Raw genomic sequence first — 27,973 nt, 5'->3', positions numbered from 1 at the left:
TATATATATATATATATATATATATATATATATATATATATATATATATATATATATATATATATATATATATATATATATGCGCAACAAACTAATAAAGGTTACCAATTTAACCAACTCCAAATAGTCAAACAAAACCAAGAATCAAGACTAGAAAAGCCCAACTAAATATTACAAATAAACACAAAAGTACAAACAAACTAATTACTAAAACTAATTACTAAAACAAGGAGCAAGACAAGAACATAGAACTGCAAGGACACAAGACCAACCAGACAGAGCAACCCAAACACATATTCAGCCACATCCATAGATAGAGAAGGTGAGAATGACCACAGACCAGCAAACACAAAAGGGCAAGGTGCACTAAAAATAGGGAGGAAAATACATGAGGGACAGGTGAGCACAATTAGACCAACTAGGCTAACAAGAGGGTGTTGTAAAGAGGAAACAAGGAGGAGGGGCTAAGGAAGCACATGGACAAGGAAAACAAGGCCATGTGCTGAAACAAGACAGACACAAGAAAGAAAAACACAAGACAAACAGTGTCAGTGCAAAACCCTGACATTATGTAAAATATATTTTAATCATTACTAAATATATCAATCTAACCTTTAGGTCTACGTACCCTCACTACAAATATACAACCTTAATTTTATCCTGTCAGCGTTTGTGAGCTATAGTCTTTTGTCTCACAAGCTATTCGCAGCACTTACTGATATATCCTGCATGACATTCGTTTTCAGCATGCATTACAGCAGTAATATATCCAGACATTTTAATGCCCAAGAAGATGTGCAATAATTTCAGAAATTACTGTTTAAATTGATCATTCTGATCAGGTATTTCATATTTCTTGTTATAACCCTTACGAAAGGAAAATATATTTACCAATATATTTCTTAAAATATATTGTGATATATTGTAATATATTATTTTCCCTTTTTATTTCTAATATTTTATATATTTGAATACATTTAATAATATATTGATGACACATATATTATATAATATATTGCTAAATATACACATGATTGCCGCTTTCTATATTGCAATATATTGGAAAAAATAAATATATATAAGAATATATGCCTAATATATTATATGATATTTTCCAATATACAGCAATATATTTTTGTTTCATAAGGGAATCTAATGGGATGCAATGTAAAAGGTAGTGAATTTGGTTTATTTTTTGTTAATTAAGTTAGCTAAGTACAGTCAATAAAACAGTGAATGACACTATAAATGGCCTTGTGAATAAACTCTCTGGGTCTTTTTCTATGGCCGGGACTGAATTCAGTAACTGTATGAATGTGAAAGTAAATTCATGCTCAGAAATACTTGTGAGGAGTATTGCAGTTGATGAGTGCTGAAGAAAGAGCAGAAGACAGACAGAGAGAGAGAGAGAGATGTAATGAGCGGATTGGGGGTGGGTGGAGGGTATCCCTCATAAACTTGGGTTAAAGTGTCCTCCTGACTGATGAAAAGTCAGATCCAAGACCGCGCCTACTTGTTTCAAACTGAGCAAGTCGGAGAGAAAGATAACGGGACAAGCCGGTAAGAAACAGGCAGATTTTTTTCTCTTTTTTTTAAAGCAGACGCGTCTAGCATCCATCACCGTTACATTACGTTCTTTATAGCCTAACTACAGATTGTTTTAATCGCGTTCTGTATTCTGATAGCGATACAATTATTTGATTTAATTTGTTCAAACTTTCACTTTGGCATAGTGTGTATCCGCAGCGATCAATCTGACAGATAAAAATGAATAAAATGTAAAATATTTATGTTGTATTTGCACCTGTCACGTGTTGCGCTTGTGTAAAAATTACTATATTTCGTCTGGAATAATGACGGAGACAGAAATCTAAGGCTTTACTAAGACATTTGGAACGTTTTATTTCAATATGCGTTCTTTATTATTATTATTTTAAAGAGAAGATTATACTGTATTATGGGTGCGGCAGGTGGAGAGGCACGCCCACTACTGCAACTTTTACAGCAGCCAGTGTCTGTTAGGATGGTGATCTCATATCCAGCTAAATGTCATTTTCACGTTCTGCTTCATATTTAGTTGATCAGTTCATCTGATACAAATTGTTGACTTTTCTTGCTTCAAGAAAAAATAATTTTATTTTATGTTTTCCATTTAAGACCAGTTTAGGCTATAGTGTTGCTGCTTCCATTCTGGTATTTTACATAAGATCAAACTTGGTTTCCGATACACTAAGTGAATTTTTCAATTTTCAATAAAGGGTACCTTTCTTTTCTCTTAGTGCACCAGGTAAACTATTTTTTTCTGCACAGAAAAGTAACTGCAATGTAACCAAGATTAATGGAGAAAATCAAGTTATGTCTCATGTCTAAGACATCCGCGTGACCTCCATGACTCTGTCTCCAGCTTTCCAACCTCATGTCATGTCCTGTTTTCTCATACATGTGTTTACTTGTATCTATTTTCAGATATTTTTTTCTTTGACAATGGCAACTTCTGTTGCATAAGGAGAAGATGAGAATTTGTATATTGCAATTAATTCAGTAACATTTCATCTCATGTTAAACAGCTGTGAGTGGATGACAAAAGCAAGGAGTTAGCATTCACTTTCTGTATAGCCTAACCAATTCAGAATGGGAATAAAAGAAGTATAAAAGAGAAAGGTGAGTGTGGGCTAGAACAGCAAGTGAGGATAGAGTGGTTGGGGGAATTCAGTGTGGAAAACTCCAACCACATCCCTCTCTTTTTGCAGTTTTATGGGATGCAGCAAATTTGGAATAGATCAGCAAGTTGGAAAATCTGACACTAGTCAGAGAAAGAGGACAGGAGTGTGATGGATAAATTACTCACAACTATATACTATTCCCGCCTGTGTTTAAAATATGGCTCGTCATGAGGCGCAAGGACACACCTTTTCAAACCCCTTGGCTGTCTGTCCATTTGTGGCTTTGAATTCATCTGCCTGGAGTCTTGCTTCTTTTGCCGTTTATTTTATGCTTTATGTCCCTATTTCCTAAACATGTTATGTTCCATCTACTTAACTTGAAAATGTAAACATGCCTCCATTGTTTATTTGAACCTCTCCGACAAGATTAACGAGGTATTCCTGGCTACTACAGAACTGTGTAGGAGGGCTGGGAGAGGGTCTCAATGCTCTAATTGTTAGCCTATCTGGCTCCTCCCACAGAGGTTGATGACAGATGGACTGTAGTTTGGAGAAAAGGTCTTGCTTGTGCTGCATTTGTCTAAATAGCTCGAATACATTACAGAGATAATTTCACTGACCCCATTCTGGAATTCCGAAAGACATTTAGAGACGCTTTGTTGTAGAGTACCAATTTATTCAGTATGTGACCATTTTGATTTGCATGACTGTATGGCTTATTATTCTACAAGTCTCAGTTGGACATTGTAAGGAATTTTAACTACCCATGTCACCAAAATGAAATTATTGTGATCACAGATTAACTTTAAACAGATATATTACTCAGTAAACAACCTCACTCTGCCTTGATATCAAAGTGACTGGTTACCCAAAAATGACACATCTGTGATCATTTACTCAAACTCATTTTGTTGCAAACCTGTGTGATACATGCACACGTGACTTTTGTAACCTTAGGAGATTTTAAAATACTAGATGTTATAAACTTGTAAATGATTAAAGAAAAAATCAACATAAACAATCAAGGATCACACACTAGACTTTCTGTTTGTTCTGAGAACAACATACTCACATATAAACGTGCCAGGTTGCTAGGACATTCACAACAAATGAAAACAATGTGTTCTAAAATCAGCTCAAAATATAAATGTTTGGTTTTTGTCAACTGTGTAGAATTGTAATCTGAAGCAAAAAAGAGCCTGTGCCCATTATGCAAAAAAATTAATACAAATAAAAACATTAAAAAAAAAAAAAAAAAAAAAATAATAATATATATATATATATATATATATATATATATATATATATATATATATATATATATATATATATATATATATATATATTTTTTTTTTTTTTTAGCTAAAATTGTCACAAATTATGAAACATGTTTTTGTATCCTCTGCCCTGATGGAATCAGAGTCTGAAGCATATGTCGCCTTTAATACACTGTGATTTTCTGCAAATTCTAGCAACTCTTTCTGCCAAGAATCTACAAACTGGCTGTGACTTTGTCAATTAGTATCAGCATGTCCAGACTGCAAATCAGGGCAAAAATCTGGGCAAAAGTTGAGTAGTGTATTCCAGGTGTAATTTCTTCACTTAATTTTGATTTGTTATCCATATACAATCTAATTCAATGGGATCAAAAACAACTTTGCATGGAAAACACACACATACAGACACACACACACACACACAAATAAACATACAGAAATTTGCCAAAATTAAATTGTGTTCCAAAGAAGTAAGTAACTCATACAGGTTTGTGAAAACAAAAGTCTGAATAAGTAGCGACATTGTCGATTTTGGGTCAACTATTCATTTAATCTTTGAAAAATTTATGAGATGTTTTATATTATATATGTGTAAACATTTATTTCTCACCACTGACTGATTACCTTTTCTTCATTCACTCCTAGACAACCAAGAAGCCCCTGAACAGAAGTGGACATCTCTACCTGTTAATCCTAGCAGACGTTAACTGCTCTATAAATCTTTTGTCTATCATGGTGGTGGTGTTGCGTTCCTCGCCTCTCCTGTGGGCCCGTGTGGCTGCCATGGTTTTCACTGGCATAGCATTCAGCGTAGCTCTTTATGGAGCGAGTCTAACCCACGGCACCGGTGACTGGTGCGTGTTCTGCTGGAGTTTTAGTTTTGTTGTAACTCTTCTGATAATCTTAGTGGAAATGTTTGGCCTGCAGACTCGTGTCCCGATCTCATGGAAGAATTTTCCGATCACGCTCGCCTGCTACGCCTCTCTCCTCTGCCTCTCCGCCTCGATCATATTCCCACTGTATTTCCTAAAGGGCTACGCTGGCCGCACCTTGATGATCAATTGCCGCATCGTGTCTACTGTTTTTTCTTGCCTCGCCACCATTGCATACTTAAGCGAGGTGAGACTGAGTAGGCCTCGTCCAGGAGAAGTAGCCGGTTACATGGCCACGGCACCAGGGCTGCTAAAGGTGTGCGAGACCTTCGTCGCCTGCATCATACTCATCTTCATCAGCGAGCCCATAACTTATAATCAGTATGCAGCGACCAAGTGGTGCTTGGCCGTGTACTGCATCTGCTTCATCTTGTCGGCAGCCATTATCGTGATGTGCGTAGGAGAGTGCACAGGTTGCCTGCCCTTCTCCTTTGCCCGCTTCCTGTCCACATACGCCATTCTGGCTGTGGGCTTGTATTTGACTGCCACTATCATCTGGCCTATTTATAAGTTCGACAATAAGCACGGAGGCCAGAGCCACAGACCCAACAGCTGTGGCTCCAGCACTGGCCTGTGCCTATGGGACAAGCTGCTGGCCATCTCAGTCCTCAGCGCTCTCAACTTCTTTCTTTATCTGGCTGATCTCATCTACTCAGCCAGGGTAGTGTTTGTTACTGTTTAATACATAATACAAGAGGAAGGAAAAACAATAGAAGGCAGAAAGAGGGAAGTGGGCTGGAGTGTAGCGATGTTGAAATGATAGGCCCTGAACTATATTCATTGCCTCTTTAGCAATCATGTGTACAAAAAGTTAGACTTTGAAAAGTTTACACAAGTGTAAAATGTAACAAAATGGACAAAATGTATTATATATTTAAAAAAAACAAAGAATACAATAAAAAACCTTCAAAAGTTTTGAAGTTGGTGAGATTTTTGAGGGTTTTTGAAAGAAGTCTTAGGGTGAAATATCATTTGAATACTAAATAGCTGTTTGCTTTTTTAATATATATATATATATATATATATATATATATATATATATATATATATATATATATATATATATATATATATATATATATATATATATATGAAGAGTTCAGATGCAAAAGCCTCAAAGTGCCATCTGAGATTTTCATCTAAAATTAGGATATTTATCAAGCTCCTATGCTTATGTTGAGTCATTTTACTTTAATGGCAATATGCAGGTCCTTTTCCAGGCTATTAAAGTGAAATAACTGAACATTAATATAAGAGCCTGAAAAAAATCAAAATTTTAGATGAAAATCTCAGATGGCACTTAGAGGCTTTTGCATCTGAACTCTTCATATATATATATATAAAATGTCATTTATTTCCATGATGGCAAAGCTGAAATTTCACCTATTACTCCAGTCACATTATACTTCAGAAACCATTCTTATATGCCAATTTGATGCTCAAGAAACATTTCTTATTAAACATATTTGTTTCCCAATATTATTGTGGAAACCATGATACTTATGGTTTTTTTTAAGTAGAAATCTTTTGTGACATTGTAAAAGTGTTTACCGTCACTTTTTTTCAATGTAACGCATCCTTGCAGAATAAAAGTATTAACTATTAAAAGAAGTATGTTAAAAAGGTCAAACTGGCCCCAGGCTTTTGAACGGTAGTATATAAAAGTAAATCATTACCTTTATTTCCTTAACACAAGTTTGACAAAAATAGCTTATTTTTTTTTCTGTTTTACATATTGTTTTACTTTGTTGCTTTGCGTGTAGGAAACATTTGTGTGTAAGTGTGAGTGAATGTCACACTTTCAGTCAAGACAATAACACCCTTCAGTTCATTCAGGAAATCAACATCATAAAACTGTTGCACTTAATATGTGTGATGGATGTAATACTTGATAAGTATCAGTACATAACACTTCTGTTTGGTGCATATATGTCAAACCATTTATATGGCGGACTGATTGGTTACAAAATTATTTTTTAAAATCTAACTTCTCTAACATAAGACACACTGATGATGAAGAGAAATATAAATGTATATGTGGACATATCATGAAACACTGAATACATGGAATATATTGTTATTCTTATATACACATAGTATTAGATTTATATTTACAGGATATTATTGCTGTATGTGTACACATGGATTTGCCAAGTATATGCAAATGCTTTAGATGTTTTTCTTGTCAAATCTCTTTAAAAACCATTGCTGTTCTCCTGTACACCAGCAGTATCAGTAACACAACTACCTCAGGATAAGAAATAAAATGAAAGGTTGTTTTCTGTGCTGTAAGTCTCTGGGATCTGCATGTGCCTGTCACAGACTGTTACACACTCCTCGATGCTTGAATGAGAATGTTTTCATTGTGTTATCAAAGAGCGAGAGAGCATTTGTGGCACTGTTTCTCTCTCTGTAAGTCCCTCTGTGCTAAGAGGAGAACAGCACACACCGAAGCGTTGTGTGAATGTGTAATCTAGCTCTGAAAAAGAAACAAGCGAGATATCTGCGCATCTGCACTCTTGCCTCATTTACTATTGTATAGTGATTCAGACTTACCTACCATTTACTCATTCTTTGTTTAAAGTTACATCTGTTGACTCTCTGTCCTCGAACTAATGAATCACATTCTAGAACATTCACACACAGTATATGCACTCACCCCGGGGAACATTTAATTACTCAGAAGTCTTTCAAAGCTCAGGGAGGGATTGTTGAATTATGCTGAATTTCTAAATCACCTTTCCCGAATGTGTTTTTGCTCAAATTAGGAGAAATAGTGATGTAACAACTGCAATGTAACAATAATGTAACTACCAATGTACAGAAAGTGTATAGAAAGCTACATTTAAGTATCTACATTTGCTGTCTATTTTTTTTTTTGGAAATCAATCTTATAAGAGTCGTAGTAAAAACATATGGAAGAATTCTGAAAATACACAAACATGGCAATGACAATGACAACATGGTAAATGCAGTATGTCCTGATTACATTTACAACGTTACCATTGCCTCTTATCTGGCAATGACTTTGCAGGCAAAGTTTACACACAAAGGCACCTTGCGAAACTGAATTACGATATGTTTCTGAAGCAGCATAACAGTTTGATGATTTACAACAAAATAGAATAAGCTTTGGTAATAACTAAGAAAATATTTAATTACTGTAATACTGATGTATCATTAGAAATAACTTAAAAGTGCAAAATGTTGGTCAGAAACAAACCTTTACACACAAACTGAACACCAAACACAACACTCAGACGCCATCTTTATTTTTTTGCTAGGAGGATTGTGGATACAATGCATGTGTTCCTGTATTCAAGTGGTAGAGCATTGCACTATGAAGCGTAAGGTTGGGGGTTTGATTTCCTGGGAACACATGATAGGTAAAAATAGATAACTCGCTTTGGATAAAAGTGTCTGCTAAATGCATAAATTTAATTTTAATTTAATTTTACAACTATGCTTCCTTCAAAACTAAACCAGATGAAGGCCTCTCAAGAGATGGTTAATACTGGTTTCAGAGGTGCCTTCCTACCTTGAAATGTTCCTCCAAAGGCAGCATCTTCCAATTTTCGGATGCAGCCACTGTATAAATATTATTTCCTCACAAAGTAATTACTTCCTCAAAAAAGTACCTACTCAAAAGAGTCACAGCCAGTCTTTTGTGAATTAATTAGGTATTTTGAATGAAATACTTCAATTAATGATTCAATGACTCACTTAAAATGTCACTTGGCACCACCTACTGAGAGTCGCTGAAATAAAATTATCTACAGCAGGCGTTCTTAAACCTTTCGACTCCAACCTCTTTTAACCAATGAATTTACATGACTTTTACCATCATTCATTGTTTTTAACCTGCTAACTGTCACCCCGTCCCATATATGGGACGCCTACGTTGACTATACTATATTACAATCAAATCTAATCTAATCTTGACAAACTATATATCGTTGGAAAGGTCTCCCAAATATATATTTTACCAATATTTTTTGTTAAAAATTATGTAGGAAAAGTAATAGATTAATTTATGACAAGAGTGCACCCTCAGAAATCTACATTACAAAAGGAGTTTTGACCTTTGTTTAAAAGTAAGACTTCCTCGTTGACTTTTTCTCTATCACATTTTGGAAATCATCAGAAGTTATATATCACTTGAAAACGTAAAATTTCAAAATTCATCCTTTAAAACCCATTTTAAAATCAGACATTGTATTACCATGTAAATGGTACATCAAAAATATGTTACAAAATGTTTTCAGTCATGAATTAAAAAAATTTAGGTTTGTATCATGCACATTCAAGTCTATCTTCAAAAACGTGAGTGACAGTTAACAGGTTAAAGATTAGGAATTTTTGAAAGTATATTTTACTTTTGTACCACCTCAGATATGTTATAGCTTTAAATACTTAGAAAAAATGTGAGTTATTTATAAAAAATAAAATAAAATAAAAATAAAAATAAAATGGCCATAGCATTTTAAGATTTTATTCTTTTACAGGTCTAGACATTGGGGTTTCAAAGACCATAAGAATTTTGTCTCTAAAAAGAAAGTTGAGGAACCCTAAGTGGTGTTTTTAGTATCTTCGTTTTATATAGATATTGTTTAGCTTACAGTGCATCATTTTTATTCAGTGCGACAGACAGGCACATTTACCTATCTGTCATCTAAATAGGAAGAACTGAAGGGTGCGGCTCATGAACGTCCGTGCAAAACTGGGAAATGCTTCTCAGTGACAGAACCATTATCATTTCATACTTTTTGCTACAACAGAAAACAACTAAATGGAAGGGCTCTTGGATTCAGAAGAGTTTTGCTGTTCTATTTGCCTGGATTTGCTGAAAGATCCAGTGGCCATTCCATGTGGCCACAGCTACTGCATGGGATGCATTAATGATTATTGGAAGAAAAATGATCATTTGGGGACCTTCACCTGTCCTCAGTGTGCACAGACGTTTAGCCCTAAGCCTGTTTTGAACAGAAATACCATACTGGCAGATATGGTGGACAAGCTGAAGAAACTGGAACTTCTGGGCAACTCTCACATTTACGACAACTGCATTCCAGGTGATATGACCTGTGACTTCTGTACAAGTGTCAAACAAAAAGCTGTGAAGAGTTGTTTGGTTTGTTTGGCATCATACTGTCAAAACCACCTTCAAGCTCACTACAAGTCTCCTGCCTTGAAGAAACACAAGCTGATCGAAGCCTCGGTGAACCTGCAGGAGAAGATCTGTCCTCAACATGACAAATATTTGGAGATGTATTGTCGAACTGATCAACAATGCATATGCCTTTTGTGTGTGATGGATGACCATAAAGGTCACGATACAGTACCAGCAGCTGTGGAAAACACAAAGAAACAGGTAATAACAACAATAACAATCATTTTAGGAGTTTCCAACCAAAAACAAAAAAGTACCTGTAAATAAGTGTAACACTATAAAGCTAGAATAATATTACAAAAACAGTTTCCTGCTTCACATTCAAATTTCAATCTGTGTACACAAAAGGTTGTTCAGGAGAGCTGCCTTTTTTTCTAAAATAGGAGATCGAAATCTTTCACCATCAACCAATCAGAGAGAGGCTTTTTCTGTTCGCTTTGACTGTGTGGCCAGCCACTTTGAATAGATATCCTCATATATGAAGTGTATAAACTCATTTGTTAGTGACAAAGGTTATTCCTATGTAAATAAAATAAATAATAAAAATAAACAGGGGAATAGAATATAGGGCTATCCTGAGCAACGTACTGCAGTGTCTATTTTGTGACATTCATCACATTATATTAATTCTACACAGAATGATTGCAGTTGAAAAGCATTTAGCTTTTTTATTGTGTTTCTCCACAGAAAGAACTAGGCATAACACGGCAGAAATACAAGCTCAAAATCCATGCTAAAGAGAAGGACCTACTGGAGCTCAAACAAGCTGTAGATGCCCTCAAAGTAAGACATTTCCAGAACAATTAGAACTTAACAAAATGAATGAAACAATAAAAACAACTAAAAGCAATTAACCTAAAAATCTAAGATCAATTAATTCTTTATTTTGTATTTTAAATATTATTATTATTCATTTTATTAAAATTACAATTTTATAAAATATTTGATTAATTACAATATTTTAAAAAGAAAAATACTGGATTTTTTTTTTGTTTTGCCCTAAAAGAGCTCTGCACAGACTGCTATAGAAAATGGTGAACAGATCTTCACTGAGTTGATCCAGTCTATTGAGAGGAGGAGGAGTAAATTCAGAGATCTGATCAGAGATCAAGAGAGAGCTGCGGAGAGCATGTTGCAGACACTGGAACAAGAAATCACGGAGCTCAAACAAAGAGATCATGAGCTTGAGGTGCTGCTGAAGTCTGAAGATCATCTCCATGTTCTTCAGGTAAGCATGATCCCAATGCTGACTGTGAAAAATATAGCTCGAAAAGGCAAAGAATGTGTCATTTGATAAAATGTTGTTTCTCTCTCTTTACAGAACTGTCATTCCTTCTCTTCTGGCCTTCCTGACCCACCATTCACAATAGCTACACTCTCAGATTTTGGCAAGGTGAACGATGCAGTATCTGCTCTAAAGAAGAGGCTTGAAGATGTCTTTAAAGGGGAATGGCTGAGGATCTATCAAGCAGGTGAGGAGAAACAACCTAAGCTGATCTTTCCACCTCAGCAATTTCTCTAGGTGATTTGCAGATTGTTGTGTAATTCTGCCTTTTTTGTTAAATAAGTTCCTTGTGATGTACACATGCTTTCCATTTTCTCTCCAGCAAGATCAATGAAGATCCTTCACTGCACAGTGCCCAAAATTAGATCAGAGTTCCTGCACCGTAAGTCAGTCTACTGCACTAATGCAAAGTGATATTGGTTTCATAATGTTGGATTCTATTTGAACATGGACTTCTTATTAAGCAACACAAACAATGCGGTTCCAATTTCCGAAAAGAAGCAATCTCACCCATGCTGATATTCAGATCAACTTTGCATGAAATAATATATATATATATTATATATTATACATATTATACAATAATGTTGCTTTTTTTTGTAAGTCTATTAAATTCTATCCATAAATAAATCTGACTGACCCCAAAGTTTTGAATGTTAATGTAGATGTTAATGTTCTTCAAGTTCTCAGCTGATATGCATTTATTTAATCATGGCTCGGGATGAATATGATATGAATATGACACACCATGAATAAATATCCTTGATCTCTTGTCCTCTCTCCATTACTCAGATTCCTGCCCGCTTCAACTAAATCCTTTAACAGCCCACAAGGACCTTTATTTGTCCAAGGGAAACAGGGAAGTGGCCGTTCGGAGCCGAGTGCAGTCCTGTCCCGAGCACCCGGAGCGCTTTGATTACTGGTGCCAGGTGCTAGGCACGGAGGGCCTGACAGGCTGCAGCTACTGGGAGGTGGAATGGAGTGGGATGGGGGTAAACATTGCTGTCGCATACAAAAACATTGCCAGGAAAGGGGAAAGCAGTGAAGCTCACTTCGGTCACAATGACAAATCCTGGAGTTTGTTCTGCTGCAGGAAAGGTTATGCTTTCTGGCACAATGGGATTGTCAGTAAGATCTCAGAGCCTGGCTTGTCAAAGATAGGCATTTATTTGGATCATAAGGCCGGGACACTAGCGTTTTACAGCATTGATGACTCTATGACACTCCTCCACAGAGTTCACACCACATTCACACAGCCTCTCTACCCTGGCTTTGAGTTTTCATGCTATGACGCCTCAATCAAGTTGTGTCAGTTGGAGTAAAGGAAAAAGGGTTGGCCCATTTGGCATTGATAATTGAAGAATGGGAAAAATATATATCAAAATATACAAGATATAAAATATACAATACATTAGTAAAGAAATAAGAATAAAGAAATTCAGTAATATTTGTACAATTATAGCGGGCTTGCTTCTCCCATTGTCATTCTAGTATCACTGAGATACTGCAATATTTTGTTTATATTTTGAATTAGATTTTATTTTATATTCTCTGCTTTCATGTTAATTTTAGTTGAAGTTTTAGTAACCTTGTTGTGTGTTTTTGTCATTTTTATTATTATTTTTTTTTTATGTCTACATAGTTTTTCAGATTTTTTTTTCAGTTTAAGTTTTAGTACAAAGTAATTTAAAATACGACATTTTGTGTACACGTACACACACTTCATATTTTAAAAATGATTTTCAATTATTTTGTGGCTATATATATATGAAAAAAAATATTTTTCTGAAAAAAAAAAACGAAAATGAAAAACTAACGATCCAAATAAAATACATTGTTTACCAATATATTTGCCTTTAAGAGACAACCTCATTCTTCGTGTCCTAGAGTCTATTCATTGGTATTCGATGATATCTACTTTGTAACAGAAGTCCGCAAATAAATGGCGAGGACAAAATAAATGAAAGAGCGACCTCTGGTGGCTAAAAGAGTTAAAACCAAGCTTACAGATGAAAGGCAACACTAAATCTATTAAATACGTACTGTACTGTCAGAATGTATTTCTCTAGTAGTGTTGTTGTTGCTTTTCCTCTGTGAACTATGAACTAAACTGTTTAAAAATGACTGTGATAGTTGCATTAACTAAACATTTAATTAATCATTTCTGCTTGGTTAGAGTGCCAAAATAATGAACTACAGAGAAATGCACTGTTAGGAATCTGGATGAAGGACTTTGTGATTGAACAGTTTAAAAAAAAATAATATAATGTACTAGTTTATCTAAGCTCATAAGAGAGGGCACTGATAGACTGAATGAATGATGTCTGGGATAACCATGAGAGACTATCTTTGAGGAACAGATCCGGGTTATAACTGCACTAATGTGGTTTCAGACCATGTTACACTACCAGCACCAGTTCAGCTGAAAATACGCTATTTGGCAGTGCACCAAGAGGCAGTCCTGCTTATTTTGGAAACAACACAACATTCCCACAAGACATATTTTCACATAGTTACTGAGGTGATTCAGATTAATTATACTGATTTACAACTGAGATTAAACTATTTGCTTGTCAACTACAATTTGGGGTTATTAAATCCAGATTTTTTTCAAAGGTCAGGTTCCATTGAATGCCGCCTTATATTTTTGCAAAATCTTTTGTTTATCTAAATAAAGCTCACTTAGTCCAGCTCTCATTTGAACGCACTACTGCCATGTCTGAACGCTTTACAAGCTTCGGTAAATGAAATGTTCCTGACTTACCCTCTCACCCATTACTGAAACATTCAGAGAAAACTTGGCCACTGTTAAGCATCTGAATGGCGTAATAAGATGTCATGGGACTAAATGTATTTTACAAGACTTTATGAGAAGACACACAAAATACCATTGTACATGGCAATGGAATGTATGTTTAGCTTTAAAATGCTTGTAAATAATGTTTCATGATTAGGCTAATCAAGTATCTCGTACTTACCTTCATTCACTGTATCGAGGTGATGAACCGTATAGCCTGCTTTTTTATTGTTGGAATGGAATAAGCAACAATTGTATTGTCAAAAGTATTGTTGTTCGTCCTTTATGTATTAAAAACAATAAAGTGAAAACACATTTTCCAGTAGGGCAGAGATCCTCATGTCATCCAAATAGGCAAGTTTACCACTTCCTTCACACTTGTCAACCAACTACTAATCTGGTCACTCACAACACATCAACGTTGTTTTCTGGGTTCACTCTGTTATAATAACCTGCATTTAATTCTAAAACTTTGTTAGATTCTGCATTTACAAATGGATGTCTGAAAGGGCTGAAATATTTCCTGCGTGGGAGCAGGGGCGAAGTCACATTTAAACTACTTAGACACTGTGTACAAAGGACATGTTAAGTGATCCCACAAACAGAAGTCAAAAATGAAAGTCAGTTTCTCAGATAAAAGAGGGAATGAGGAAGAGCATGCAGTTTGAGATTATATTACCTGTTCATTAAATGACCAATTACCCCCATAAATGCACTTATTAGTGGATCAAAACAGAAATAATATAATGATAATTTATTTTGCATACAGATTAAAAACATTAGTTTCATTCAAAACGCAGTCAGGAAGTAGGAACAGTTACATACAACTGAACGCCTGCTTTCTGTTTTACCACAGATTGACCATTTAAGTAGCACAGTCTTTATTATTATTATTGCCATATTTTAGCAATATACCATCGTTCAGATAAAAATTATACATAAAATGTTGATAGGACATTGACTAAACACTGATTATGACTGGACTATTACTGAGAGGATGTTGTCATCCAGGTCGACTATCCATGTGTGACCCCATCTGAAAGGATCTTATATCCTCTCCAATGAATTCAGTCACTGTGGGAATGAGAAATCATGGTAGAGATAATTTAATTGATTGATACAGATCAGTAAGGCTCTAATTAAAGGAATCGTTCACGCACAAAAATCGACACAAAATTCCTTAGCAAATAATATGATATATATATATATATATATATATATATATATATATATATATAATTTTATATTGGAAAAAAAAAACTTAAAATAAATTTAGAACAGATTTTAGTTTATTATTATTATTTTTAGACAAACAATAATGCAATTTATAGGTTATCAGCCATAACATGAAAATAATTATTGGCTTATCATTTCAGAATTTTTATGTTGGTGCATGACATATACAGTCAATCATACCCACCTTCCTCTAGTGTGATATGCTGCATGGGTGTAGGGCCCGAGAAGTCCGGGGGTCCCTCCAGCTTCAGACCAGGGCCTGTGTCTCTCTCAGAGGGATGCATCTGGTGCTCCCAGCTCTCATACTGGCCGTATGGAGGTGGGTACAGGTCCTGATAGTGGCTTGTGTTCGACGGAGGTGAGGAGCACATCTCTTGGGGGCAAGGGCAGTGTGGGTATGGGGAGTGAGAGAGTGGAGGAAGGGGCGAGGTGGAGATGGGACTGCTTGCAGGGAATGGGCTCAGAGAGCAAGAGTGTGAAGGGGAAGGTGAGGAGGAAAGATAGGGAGAGTCAAGCCACGGAGAGGGAGACGGGGAGGAGGAAAGAGGTTGTGAGGCTCTTGGGTACATGGGAGGAAGAAGCTCTGTGAAGCCTAGCTCCAGGCTCTCAAAGCTGGGATGCCTTTCGGTCAGGGCACCTCGACCTCCACCATCCTCGGGGCCCTCCGGTTTGCGGCAGTAGTCCTCCTGGTAGCCATGTGAGGAGTAAGAGTACATGTCATGGAAAGACATGCTTCTGTCATCTGCGGATAGGTCTGACCTCATGTCGAAAGTGCTGCCACTCCCCATGGGGCAAAGCGTCACCCCTTCCAGGGGCAAGATGGAGGGCCGGGACAGCAGCGGATCTTCTTCTTTAAACATGACTAGAAAATGTAAGATGTATGACTTAACATCACAGATGTACCATGAGACAAAAATAATTATTAATACATATTGTATATATTTAATATGAAATGTGACCGGATATATTACGTAATATAAAATTCTTAATTATTTTAATTAATAGTTTTATATATAATTATTTGTCAAATTAAACAATTATTTTATAATTATTGCACTACCTATGTCTGTGATCTGTAAGATTTTTAAATACATTTAAAATAATCTTTTACGCACATCAGGGCTGCATTTATTTTAGTAAATAAATTGAGTAAAAACTCAATTAAAATACTATTACAATTTAAAAGAACTGCTTTTATTTTAATAGACATTTTAATAATGTCTTCAGTGTGATTTAAATTGTTCTATTATGATGCTTCGGTGCTCAAGGAACATTTCTTATTATTATCAATGTTGAAAACAGTTGTGCTATTTAATATTTTTGTAGAAACTAATGCATTTTTCCTGGATTCTTTGATGAATAGGAAGTGCATTTATTTGAAATAGAAATCTTGTGTAGCATTATACATCTTTACTTTCACTTTTGATCAATTTAATGCATCCTTAAAGAATAAAAATAATTCATTAAAAGTATAATAATAACAACAATAACAATATAATAATAATAAATAACTACTCTTTTGTGATGCTATTTGGAACATTTTATTGGAGATCGAAGAAGCAACTGATGCTTGGGCGGAAAGTACCATTAAATTATGAAAGAGAATCTGTTCTTTATTACACACAACATGCAAAAGACATATTTTGCATTTCTGGTCAACAGCACAGATAAATACCATGTGCAGAGGGATTCTCTCACATGTCTGTGTAACACTCACTGGGCAGATATTTAAAGCAGTGCGTGCTGCTCCTCTTCCTCTTCCCATTGGACACGTACAGACAGACAGACACTGGGTGGTTCAGTGAAAGATCGTTATAGGCTGGCACTCGTACACACAGCAGATTCTGCCCCATAAGAAAATACAGACATAATTAGTTCCTTTATCTTCAAGTTAGACACAGTGTAAATGATAACAGTGAACATTTTCAGAGATACGGTTTATGGTTGATTTACATCATTGCTTTTGTCCCTGTCCACATGTGCCTCCTCCTCCCACTGGACTTTGCCATCTAGAAAAAAATAAGCAATAAATAAAACATACGAAACTGGTTCTGTGATTTAATGTCAGTTCCTTCCTTTGCGTTAAATTAAAAAAAAAAAAAGTTTTTATGTATTTGAAAGAAGTTTCTTATTGCTCACCAAGGCTGCATAAAAAAAATACAGTTAATACACACAAAAAACTTTAATACTGTGAAATATTATTACATTTCTTGAAATAACTCTTTTCCATTTTAATATATTTTAAAATGTACAGTCATTTCTTCCTCTGATGGTAAAGGTGAATATACTCTAGCCATTACTCCAGTCCTCAGTGTCCCATGATCCTTCAGAAATTATTCTAATAGTGCTCTTTGGTACTCAAGAAACATTTCTTAATATTATCAATGTTGAAAACAGTTGCACTACTTCTCCTTGACTCCTCAAGGAGTAAAAGGTTCACCAGCTTTTCTGGTATTGTGCGTGAATGTAGGCCTACTACAATACCTGATCCTCTCTCCATAAAGAAAACTCTGGAGCTGGGTAGAAAGTTGGTCCCACCTAGAAGTAGTTCCTCGCCTCCCTCTGTTGAACAGGAAGTAAGACTGATAGACTCCACTACAGGAAGCTCCTGTGCAGAGCGCTGTGCTGCAGGCAGAAATTTAACTTAAATTTGAGTGTCGGTCACAAGTGTACAGTATAAAACACGAAAACAAGTCAGATTACCGTATTTTCAGGACTATAAGTCGCACTTTTTTTCATAGTTTGGCTGGTCCTGCGACTTATAGTCAGGAGCGACTTTTTTATCAAAATTGATTTGACATGAACCAAGAGAAATGAACCAAGAGAAAACATTACCGTCTCCGGCCACGAGAGGGCGCTCTATGCTGCTCTGTGCTCCTGTAGTCTGCACTGAAAACATAGAGCGCCCTCTTGCGGCTTTAGACGGTAATGATTTTTCTTGGTTCTTGGTTCTAAATAAATGCAACTTATAGTCCAGTGTGACTTATATATGTTTTTTTCCTCGTCGTGACGTATTTTGGACTGATGCCACTTATACTTAGGTGCGACTTATAGTCTGAAAAATACGGTATACATAGGAGCTGTAGTTAAGCAGGCATAATTGTGATTTGCCACTTACAGCATTCAATGGGTAAAGAGGCCACCTGCAGGGCTAAGACTCGTCCTGGAGGGACGATGGATGGAGACAGAGGAAGGTGTGTGCGGAACACCAAACGCACTCGAGTGTTCTTTCTCCCTACATCTGTCTCTCCTTTCCGGAGTTCAATGTCAGAGTTCCTCAGCTTTAGAATACCTGCACAGTCAATGCTGAGAAGGAAAGGAGGGAATACACGTATGATCACTTACTGAGGTGTCTACGACAAACAATCAGGGATCAGGAGTCTTACAGGGCAGTCATGCTGTTCTCTGGGTTGAGGGGGATGTCCAGGAGTTTAGTGCCGGCCTGGATGCTCTCCTGACTAGCTGTGCCTACCATCTTCCCTGTTACTCTGTGTGGAGAGAAGTATTTCTCATGTGAAGCCACGGATCGAACTTTTGTTTAATATTTTGAAAAGTCATGCAAGAGTTTCACCTGTGTATTTGATAGAAAGGATGAGGACGTATTGATCTGTCATCAGCAGTTCCTACAAACACCTGTAAGGAGAGCGGCTGCCTTTCAGTGTAACCCACCAGCTGGACAACAGAGAGAAAAGAGCAAAAAAATGAACATCAATTCAATTACTGTATTTTCCGGACTATAAGTCGCTCTTTTTTTCATAGTTTGGCTGGTCCTGCGACTTATAGTCAGGTGCGACTTATTTATCAAAATCAATTTGACATGAACCAAGAGAAATGAACTAAGAGACATGAACCAAGAGAAAACATTACCGTCTCCAGTCACGAGAGGGTGCTCTATGCCGCTCACATAGAGCGCCCTCTTGCGGCTGGAGATGGTAATGTTTTCTCTTGGTTCTAAATAAATGCGACTTATAGTCCAGTGCGACTTATATATGTTTTTTTCCTCATCATGATAACTTTTTTTTTTTCATTTATTGTTTGTTTTACAATTAAATTATTTTTGTTTATGAGCGTCACCTTCACTACTGGATGGCCTCCAGGTGATGCCTTTACTGCTCCTCGACTGCCTTCAGTTTCATAATGTGCACGATGGTGTGGTCTGGGCTGTACCTCTATGCGCAATTCATACTGGTCAAACTGTGAAGGCAGCGGCCAGTCAAGTGGCGGCAGTGCATTAGATCTGGAGCAGGATTGAGGAAGCAGAGACAATGTGAGGTTAGAAGTCAAAGATCTACATTAATCTGATTTAAATCAGAATCTAAAGCTAAAATAGTTTAGTGACCAAAAAATGGCATGCTTCATTCCATTATTAGTGTTTCAAACTGTAGTATGCTACATTTTTCGTCACATGAACTCAGAATACTGCATGTTTAATTCAGAAAATATCATCTTGGAAATAAAAAATTTTATTTTCTGTAAAAATTAAAAAAATAAGAAAACTTTTGACAGTCTTATGAAATAATTTATTTCATTATATATATATATATATATATATATATATATATATATATATATATATAAAACACAGACAAACACACACACACACATACATATAATACATTCCAAAGCATACATATATTTAAAGTTTAAATACATTTTAATAGATTTTTTTTTTTTTAATTAATTAAAAGTGTAATGAGTGTGTATCATACTGCTTTTGAAATATTACATTCTTTTGAATTCCTGCTGTTTTAATTGTTAGGCATTATTCAGTGCATAATTCACATTATGAAATAAGAAGTTGTGTGCAAACCTAAAGAGAGGACTGTGAGCGCTGGCCCTGGTTCTGCCCCAGCCCAGAGCAGGAGGCACAGACAGGTAGTCCATCCCTATTGTGGGGGGCTCCCTTCTCAGCTGAGCAACCTCTGGGAGGGGGCAGGGAGAGGTCTGAATGGGGGTCAGCTCTGGTTCGATGTCTCTTGATGACATCTGGATAGTGCATACCCATAAACACACCAAGATGGTCATATGACAGAATATGAATGAATTCATTTGATTACCAAGAATGGACCATAAGTAAGTTTAACAACCATATTTCAAAACGATCACCTGTTCCAGAGAGGTCTTCCTGGTCTTCTGTGGGATGTTGAGCTCGCAGCTTGCTGGAGCCTGAGAATGAGTCAAGGTTTCTCCCGTGTCGGAGAGGGAGGAGACATCCTCGGAGTAGCTGCTTCTGCGAGAGGTGCTGGGGGAGGCCAGTGGGGAGTTCCTGCGCTTTTTGCCCCCCGGAGACGTGGGGCGTGAGGAGGGCGATAGGCAGAAGTGGGCAGCAGCTTCGTTGAGCTCATCCTCCTCCACCAGGAGAGAATCACAGCTCGAAGCTGGACTCAGCCATCCACGGGATGAGGAACTAGAAGCAGGGCTAGGACTGGGACTGAGGGAACCTGCCCCTGTCATGACGTCACGGTAAGAGTCCAGCAGGGGCAGATATAGGCGCTCCCTGTCCCAGCCACCCCCGCCATCCCAGTAACTTCCCCCCGCTGGACCGGAGTCATCTTCAGGTGAGATAGTGGTGATCTGGATGCTGGGGCACTCAAGTACTCTAGACTCTGATACCTAGAGCAGAAAAAGAAGAGGGAGTGATATCACTGTGGGCAAAAAAATAAAATAATTGTGATATCATTGAACTATTACAGCAGCACTGCAGCATGAATGAAACACACAGCAGTGTTTTATGAATGAAAGATTCTTGTCAGACAGTTCTTTGTAGTGAATCAAAAACATACAGCAAAGTCACTGTAGTCTGACAGCTGAACGAAACTCTTGTCATCTAGTTGGTCAGTTTTTTTAGTGAATCAAACAAATCTTATAACTACTGACTGGTGATTCATATGTGGTGTTATTTATTCATCTACTATTATAGAATCTGTTGATATTTAGAATTACATTTTATTTTTAATCCTGATTTTAGCTTAAGTATTAATCATTCTTTTATATGCTTTTTAAATTTTCATTAGTTTTAATTTTTCTATAAAATTAGAACATATTTTTTATTTATCCTTTTTTTTAAGTTTAGGTTCTTCCTCTAATGTTTTTTTTTTATTTTATCTTTATTTAAATGAATGTGAATTATTTTAATGAGAATTATTTTTAAAAGTTTTGGTTTTAGTTAACAATACTGCTCATTTGACAGTCTGTAGTGTAATATTAGTTAAAAATCAGACTTTTCTTCTCAGAAGCGCAAGTTTATATAGAAAGATTATATACTCTCTCACATGCCATTATGACATTTTTTATTTTATTTACAAATATTCGTGATTATGGGATTGCATTTATGCTGTCTCTTAAGCGTGAACATTAATAAAAAAAAGTCACACATCCTTTGCAATAGCGGTTTTAAATGCACTCATTATTTTAATAAATAAAACATTCATAATTGTAACTTTTCATATCACTTGGCGATAGGCTTGCATTTCTTTTTTCCAAATACTTTTTCCATAGAAAGTCATATTTTTTAATGATTCCACACTCTATTCGAGACCCTGTTTACTTCTGTATCTTTGAGTGAAACGAGACATTCAAAGAGAAAGCACTTGATCTCAACTTTCACAATGAGATTACAAAGACAATCACGTTTTTATTTGAAATAGTTTACAGATGAATGATGCATTATATGACCAAAAACACATATTAAATAAATATGCTCACTTTTGGTTTGATTTTGGTTGACTTTAAATGCTAAACGATACTTAAATTTAATTGAACTCTAACATTTATTTGCAGCCATTATGTGCCAAAACAAAATATGCACAACAGCTCATGGCAACCGATTGTGTTCACAATAAACATTACTGGGCAACAAAAACGAACTCCTGAAATTAAAACCAGACCTCTGAATTTACGGTTTTTCTCTATTGATTTGACACATTTCTCCAAACTCAGGTTACACATTGATCTGAACACGTTATAATTGTCCTAAACAGATTGAACGTTCTCATTCACTTTATACAAATTACAAATCATTTTCTCAAAACAATGTGCACAAAGTGTCAAAAAATAAATAAAAACAGTATTTCACCAGAATGAATCACAATGTGTAACATGATCTTTGTATCAGGATGTTCTAGAAATCTACACATTAGGCAAATGTGCCTCCCACCTGTATCGATCTTGCTGGCAGACTCTCATACGTTCCACTGAACTCCCTGATGAAGGCCCGTCTGGGGGGTGGGGAATGCATCCCAGCCCTGCGACCGGCTGATGGTGGGATACCCACAGGTTGGCCAGCTTGTGCGGAAGTCAAGTGGGAATCTGTGACAATAAAAAAACACAAGAAAAAAAAAAATTACTGTTCATGGCATTTCACAAGCTTTCCGAGCTCTAAGCATATGCATGTGGGATAAATAATTGCTGGAACATGAGACACGAGGCGTCTCATTGGAAAATCATAACAAATACAGGGAAGCCTTTGTGGAGACGTCATTTATTATTTCCACAAATACACACAGACTTGTTTACCTCAGAAAACATTCACATGGTTTTCCAAGTGGGGTGATTTCTAAAAATCGCAATTCTCAGACCTACAATGTGCCACCAAAACATTAGCATGGCAATGAAAGTTTCCACAAAAATCCTAATTTCTTTAGTTAATGTTTCTACAAAAAACCTGGGGTAACTCTAAACACATGAACAAAAAGCCAGTAACTTTATTTAATTTTTTTTATTATTTTATTAACCTTTTTTCATGAGGATGCTCTAAAACCAAATATGCACATTTTAATGAAAAACATAATTATGAATATTATAATTAGTGCTGTCAAATGATTAATTGCATCCAAAATAAAAGTTTTGAAAAGATATATTCATTACATTTATTTATAATATAAATTAGATTAATATAAATACAGACACGTAAATACATGTAAAAAATATATAATGTATGTGTGTGTATTTATATATACATAATAAATATACACGAATAACACACACATATATTATGTAAACAAAAACTTTTATTTTGGGTGCGATAAATCATTTGACAGCACTAATTATTATTTTAATTACACTATTATTTTAACCCAACATATATTCATGACACATAATTAAATTTGTTATTTATTAATTTAATTAATACGTAAGGGATAATCAATGGCTAGCTGTTCATTAAACAATTTGAATGCATGATGTGGAGGCGAAGAAGCTCGCGAAGTGCATTCAAATCCTTTAATGCACAGCTAGCCGTTGATTATTTCGTTTATACATGGTCATTTCCAGCATTCACATATCAAAGATGTTAATAATATTTGCGCTGCAATATTTGACCGGAACAATAAAAATTATGGTTATTTTTGTCAGTTACAACTTGTTAGATGTAGCAATCTGCTTGCTTTAAAAAGACAGAGCAGACAGATATATTAAGTAGTGCAGTAAGATTAAATTTATTTGAATGAATTATGGCATTTAATTGAATTAACTGTTGAAGTTTAAATGAGTTAATACATTTCTTACAGTAACTTATAATATTTAGCTGATAGAATGTTACAGATATTATTAAATCTGTTTTAAAATCAATGTTTCATTGTAAAAGGCCCACGTTTGCAGTCACGTGGTAAATACCATGGTATATGTTTGAAGGGCAATTCTAACGTAGTTCAGGACCTTCACATCAAGTTCTAATTCCCAAATGAGTTGATATGATAACGGGCACAAGTAAGTAAGTAAATAATTAAGTATGGCAACACTTATGAACATAGTTAACATCTGAAGAAAGCACTTGTGGTAAAGCAAAGTGCGGCAAAGTGATGCAGTGTGGACAGAAAGCTGAAGTGCATGTGTCTACAACTTCACACCAGCAAGAAGGTGGAGGGTGGGTGTACAACAGAATGTGTGCCAGGAGGGGAAACAGGGCAGAGGAAAGGAGGGAATATTTGAGGGAGGTATCCAAATGCATGCTCAGTAAACAGAGATTGAGGGTCCAGGTCCAGATGGCAGCTGTTAACTCTGCTCACACGCACAGCTGATTAAAAACACATTGCGCTGTGCTCCACACTTACCCATAAACACACGCACACTTCTGCGGATAAAACTTAGTTACATGGGCAGTGAGTCAGACTACATGAACATGTAAGCATTCCTTAGAGACATTAAAAATTGTGCCTCTTTTGGACATTCAAAGTAAAGACATTCAAATTCTCCTAAAACATGCACAAATAAAGATATAAGAAGGATGTCCAAGATGAGATAAAAGATGAAATCCTTCAAAAAGCAAGCTCAAAAAACAAGATCAACTTCTTTGAATTTATATCGCTTACATATATATCCTTTTTGTATAATTTCTACAAAAATCTTAACTACAAAAATACCAAATGGTGTAAGTATAATCATGCCAATAATACTCAAATATTTTCTTTCCACCATAAATAAACTAGTGTCCACAACTTATTGCTTTAATAATAATTCAAACATATATGTCAATGTAAAAAAAACAGCCAAACAAACATTAATATAGAGTTGAATAATCATTCCTTATTATTAAATGTAAAAATGTTTAATTTTTAAATTAACGTAATAACCTAGACACCCCATGAATGTCCTTTCTGTTTATATTTTTTAGTCACGTGACAACAAAATGGCCTCATTTGATTATTTCCGAGTTTTTTTTTTTGTTAATAATATTTTAAAGCAAAATTTATTAATTGCACACTTTAAACGAAATAATAACAATGATCCAAAATATTCCAGCTTGAAAAAATCTTCACAAATATATTTAAAAAATGACTTAATTCAGAAACTGAAAAGTGGCTTTTTGTCTGAATCATGAAAAACGTCGTTGACCAATTTATAACTTGTATAAATTTATAAAATATATTTATATTTATTTATAATCTGCATATTCTGTAGGATTCTGATATAATTAATGAAAAGCAAATTATTTATCCAAAGCTACTTTTTATGAATACAGTTCCCTAAAGCAAACCGACTCCTCCAGGGGACAACAGTGATCATTTATTTGTTACGCTTAGCGGTTTTTAGACCTAGATCGCCATCCCAGTATGGGATTCGCCACTTTTCCCCATCTTTCCTCGGAGCGCTCATACCGGCTGGCTCGCGGTGCGTCTGGCCGCCGTCGGTGTCTTCTGGGCCGCAGCGGCTCTGGCGCGGCGGATCCTCCTCGAACACGAGCTTGAACTCGAACTCTCCCTCCTCCCATCCCAAGCCCGGAGCGGCCCCCATCTCTCGCTCCGAGAAAACCACGACCGAGACTGGCTACAGATGTATCACTGACCCTCTCTCACTTCTCAGTGTCGGCTCTGTTTCAAACTCATGGGAGTCATACAGCTTTTCCAGAATGTCACTTTGCACGATCCGCTTTCTCCTTCGTGCGCCTTCCTTTTACTACACTTTAGAATTAAAAGTTACCCTCAAGCTTAAGTATCACGGTTCCATGGATCATTTTCTCATCTCCGCATCGCACTTGCAGTTTATCAGCTGCTCATCTCTTTCTTGGACTTTTTTTCTTCCCAGTAGATTCGCTTGCGATTTCCGTGACAGTCGGTTATTATAACTTCATCTCACGAACTTCCATCGTTCAGAACCAGCCATGTTCACAGCCTCAGGTCCCACACACGTCCACGTTCATTATCAAATATCCGTTGAAATTGCATTCATGCCATAAACTCCTCCACCGCCATAGAACAAAAAAAGTTACATCAAGTTCGTTTTCGTTCTTCACCCTTAATTGCCTTTGGGCGGGTTCTTCAGTACCGTTACTCTTTCCCTATTGGCTGTCTGACCTGTCAATCAACAGACCCCCTCTTTCTTAGCTTTGGATGCTCGCTTTTGCTACAAAGTGTGTTGATTGGCCAGAGAGCACAACTACATATTTTAAAGTGAAGTAAGTCTATAACTTTGTGATACCTACAAGAATCTTTTCCAACACACATTTTTTAAAGCAGAAACTTTCTTTTCTGTCCAGTAGAGAATTCCCTGGACAGGCACCAGTGAAAGCCTTGTCTGGCAAATAGGATCTGAGAAAAACATATTTCATTCGTTTTCCACATGCTTAACACAGTGGCTATTTTTGTTTCAGACAAGATACTGATGCTGAAGGCTGATCCATCCGTGACGCTGTAATGACAGATAGTCATTCCCTCCTTCTCTCTCTCTCTCTCTCTCTCTCTTCCCATCATACTTTCCCCCTACTTTGTCCCTCCCCTTCCTTCTCCCCAACTCTTTCTCCCTCCTTTCCCTCCCCCTGTAAGATCTGTTTCTCATTATCCTCTGTAGTCTGCACTCTGTCTGAGACGGGAGATGAAAAACTTAAATAAACATGCTCTCTCTCTCCCTCTTTCTCCTGCTCTCTGACAATTCTCACAATAATTAACTTTTGTCTTTTTTAAAGCTCACCTTGTGTTTGATGCATGCAAGTGAGCTTTCCATGTCATCTGTTGCTCGATAAAGTTGATTCACAAAGGCATCCGGCTGGCATTCATCAGTGCTGGAATTACATTCCCATTTAATTTAGTGATGTGAATAGCCATAATTCTGGAAGAGAACAGAACACATAAAGAATATGAAATTGGATCTCATGGTCTTAAGCACAGGGACTATGAGGCAGCACATTTCATCAAGTTATAAAAATATTCTCATTAGCAGAAATCTGTGCTGTCTTAATGTACACTAGACCAAAAAGCACATTTATGAGATAATGTTGCCATCCTGTGGACAACAAAGATAGCTAGTATGTTTAGTTCCCACACAGCTTCCAATCACGTCACAGTGACATATATGCAAATCTGAGTTATAAACTTCATGCAAAGCAATGATTAAGCTGCACTTTTGTGAATCCAGTCATGAGAGTTTGGAGAAGCTTATGTTACTCATGGGAAACAGGTCACTCAATAACGACCCAGAGGTCAGAAATAAGGAAGTGGATTTTCTCATTAAGTTTTCCTCCCTCTCTCTCCCACAGAAAGAGAAAGTTCTCATATATAACAGTAGTTCCCATTTGGAGCATGGTTAGAATGTGTAATATTTTTAATAATGGACACTGATAGACATGACTCACACAATAAGTTTTTGTGTGAAAATAATTCCCTATTCACTGACATCCTTTGACTGTATACTGTAAAACAAAACAAAAAAACAAAGGTTCTAAAAGAGAGTTTTCACAGGAGTGCCATATAAGAACTATTCTGCGTTCCCCAAAGAAGCTTTCAGTGAACAGTTTTTAAAGTTTGAAGAACATTTTAACCTTATAAAGCCTATACTGCATCATATTTGGTGTATACATTTAAAGCCTCTAAGTTAGCATCATGATTAAAACTTGTGGTACACAACTTTTTTTCTATTGTTAAAAATATTTCATTATATTTACCTTATTTTGTCATATTAAAATGTGAGGATCAAATATGAGACATCTTCTGAGGAACATGTATTTTTATCTCAGTAATAATTGTATTGCATATTTGAATATTTCAGCCCCCACAAATAAAACTACAGAGCCTTAAACACAAAACTAAGCATTTAAATATAATCTCACTAAGACTAAGGAAATATAGAGGCTTCTGAATAAAAAGTAACTTTTTTTCACTTAATGTTCATATGAGCAATGATG

At 36.1% G+C, this 27,973-nt stretch overlaps 3 protein-coding genes across 3 annotated transcripts; 2 read left to right on the top strand and 1 right to left on the bottom strand.

Moving 5' to 3' along the window:
- Positions 1 to 1,451: 1,451 nt before the first annotated feature.
- On the top strand, positions 1,452 to 5,825 carry LOC113046336 (myeloid-associated differentiation marker homolog). Its single transcript, XM_026207224.1, has 2 exons — positions 1,452 to 1,560; positions 4,586 to 5,825. Exon 2 carries the CDS (start codon positions 4,673 to 4,675, stop codon positions 5,552 to 5,554), a length of 882 nt encoding a protein of 293 aa, XP_026063009.1. The 5' UTR covers positions 1,452 to 1,560; positions 4,586 to 4,672; the 3' UTR covers positions 5,555 to 5,825.
- A 3,795-nt stretch (positions 5,826 to 9,620) lies between these two features.
- LOC113045017 (tripartite motif-containing protein 16-like) lies at positions 9,621 to 12,802 on the top strand. The gene is made up of 6 exons (XM_026205116.1): positions 9,621 to 10,243; positions 10,730 to 10,825; positions 11,049 to 11,270; positions 11,364 to 11,514; positions 11,650 to 11,709; positions 12,120 to 12,802. The coding sequence occupies exons 1-6, from the start codon at positions 9,662 to 9,664 to the stop codon at positions 12,647 to 12,649; spliced, it is 1,641 nt and encodes a 546-aa protein (XP_026060901.1). The 5' UTR covers positions 9,621 to 9,661; the 3' UTR covers positions 12,650 to 12,802.
- Positions 12,803 to 14,863: 2,061 nt separating this feature from the next.
- Positions 14,864 to 26,095, bottom strand: LOC113045016 (nuclear factor of activated T-cells, cytoplasmic 4). The gene is made up of 13 exons (XM_026205115.1): positions 25,455 to 26,095; positions 22,517 to 22,668; positions 20,467 to 20,973; positions 20,171 to 20,346; positions 19,435 to 19,597; positions 18,932 to 19,032; positions 18,747 to 18,848; positions 18,479 to 18,666; positions 17,845 to 17,985; positions 17,314 to 17,369; positions 17,078 to 17,204; positions 15,545 to 16,222; positions 14,864 to 15,198 (listed from the first exon to the last, which is right to left on the bottom strand). The coding sequence occupies exons 1-13, from the start codon at positions 25,588 to 25,590 to the stop codon at positions 15,128 to 15,130; spliced, it is 2,598 nt and encodes an 865-aa protein (XP_026060900.1). The 5' UTR covers positions 25,591 to 26,095; the 3' UTR covers positions 14,864 to 15,127.
- Between the last annotated feature and the right edge of the window lie 1,878 nt (positions 26,096 to 27,973).

The sequence above is a fragment of the Carassius auratus genome, chromosome 27 (assembly GCF_003368295.1).
Source record: "Carassius auratus strain Wakin chromosome 27, ASM336829v1, whole genome shotgun sequence".
Classification (NCBI taxonomy): Eukaryota; Metazoa; Chordata; class Actinopteri; order Cypriniformes; family Cyprinidae; genus Carassius; species Carassius auratus.
The sequence above is the reverse complement of the archived record's forward strand: the minus strand, read 5'-3'. Positions and strand labels throughout refer to the sequence as shown.

Bases quoted from the DNA above. Each gene is read 5' to 3' on its own strand.
- LOC113045017 (XM_026205116.1), top strand. From the start codon at position 9,662: ATGGAAGGGCTCTTGGATTCAGAAGAGTTTTGCTGTTCTATTTGCCTG. The intron at 10,244-10,729 runs GTAATAACAACA...GTTTCTCCACAG, and splicing joins TGGAAAACACAAAGAAACAG to AAAGAACTAGGCATAACACG. The intron at 10,826-11,048 runs GTAAGACATTTC...TTGCCCTAAAAG, and splicing joins AAGCTGTAGATGCCCTCAAA to AGCTCTGCACAGACTGCTAT.
- LOC113045016 (XM_026205115.1), bottom strand. From the start codon at position 25,590: ATGGGGGCCGCTCCGGGCTTGGGATGGGAGGAGGGAGAGTTCGAGTTC. The intron at 20,974-22,516 runs GTGGGAGGCACA...TTTCTGCTCTAG, and splicing joins TGCCAGCAAGATCGATACAG to GTATCAGAGTCTAGAGTACT. The intron at 17,205-17,313 runs GTAAATCAACCA...CTTATGGGGCAG, and splicing joins ACAGGGACAAAAGCAATGAT to AATCTGCTGTGTGTACGAGT.
- LOC113046336 (XM_026207224.1), top strand. From the start codon at position 4,673: ATGGTGGTGGTGTTGCGTTCCTCGCCTCTCCTGTGGGCCCGTGTGGCT.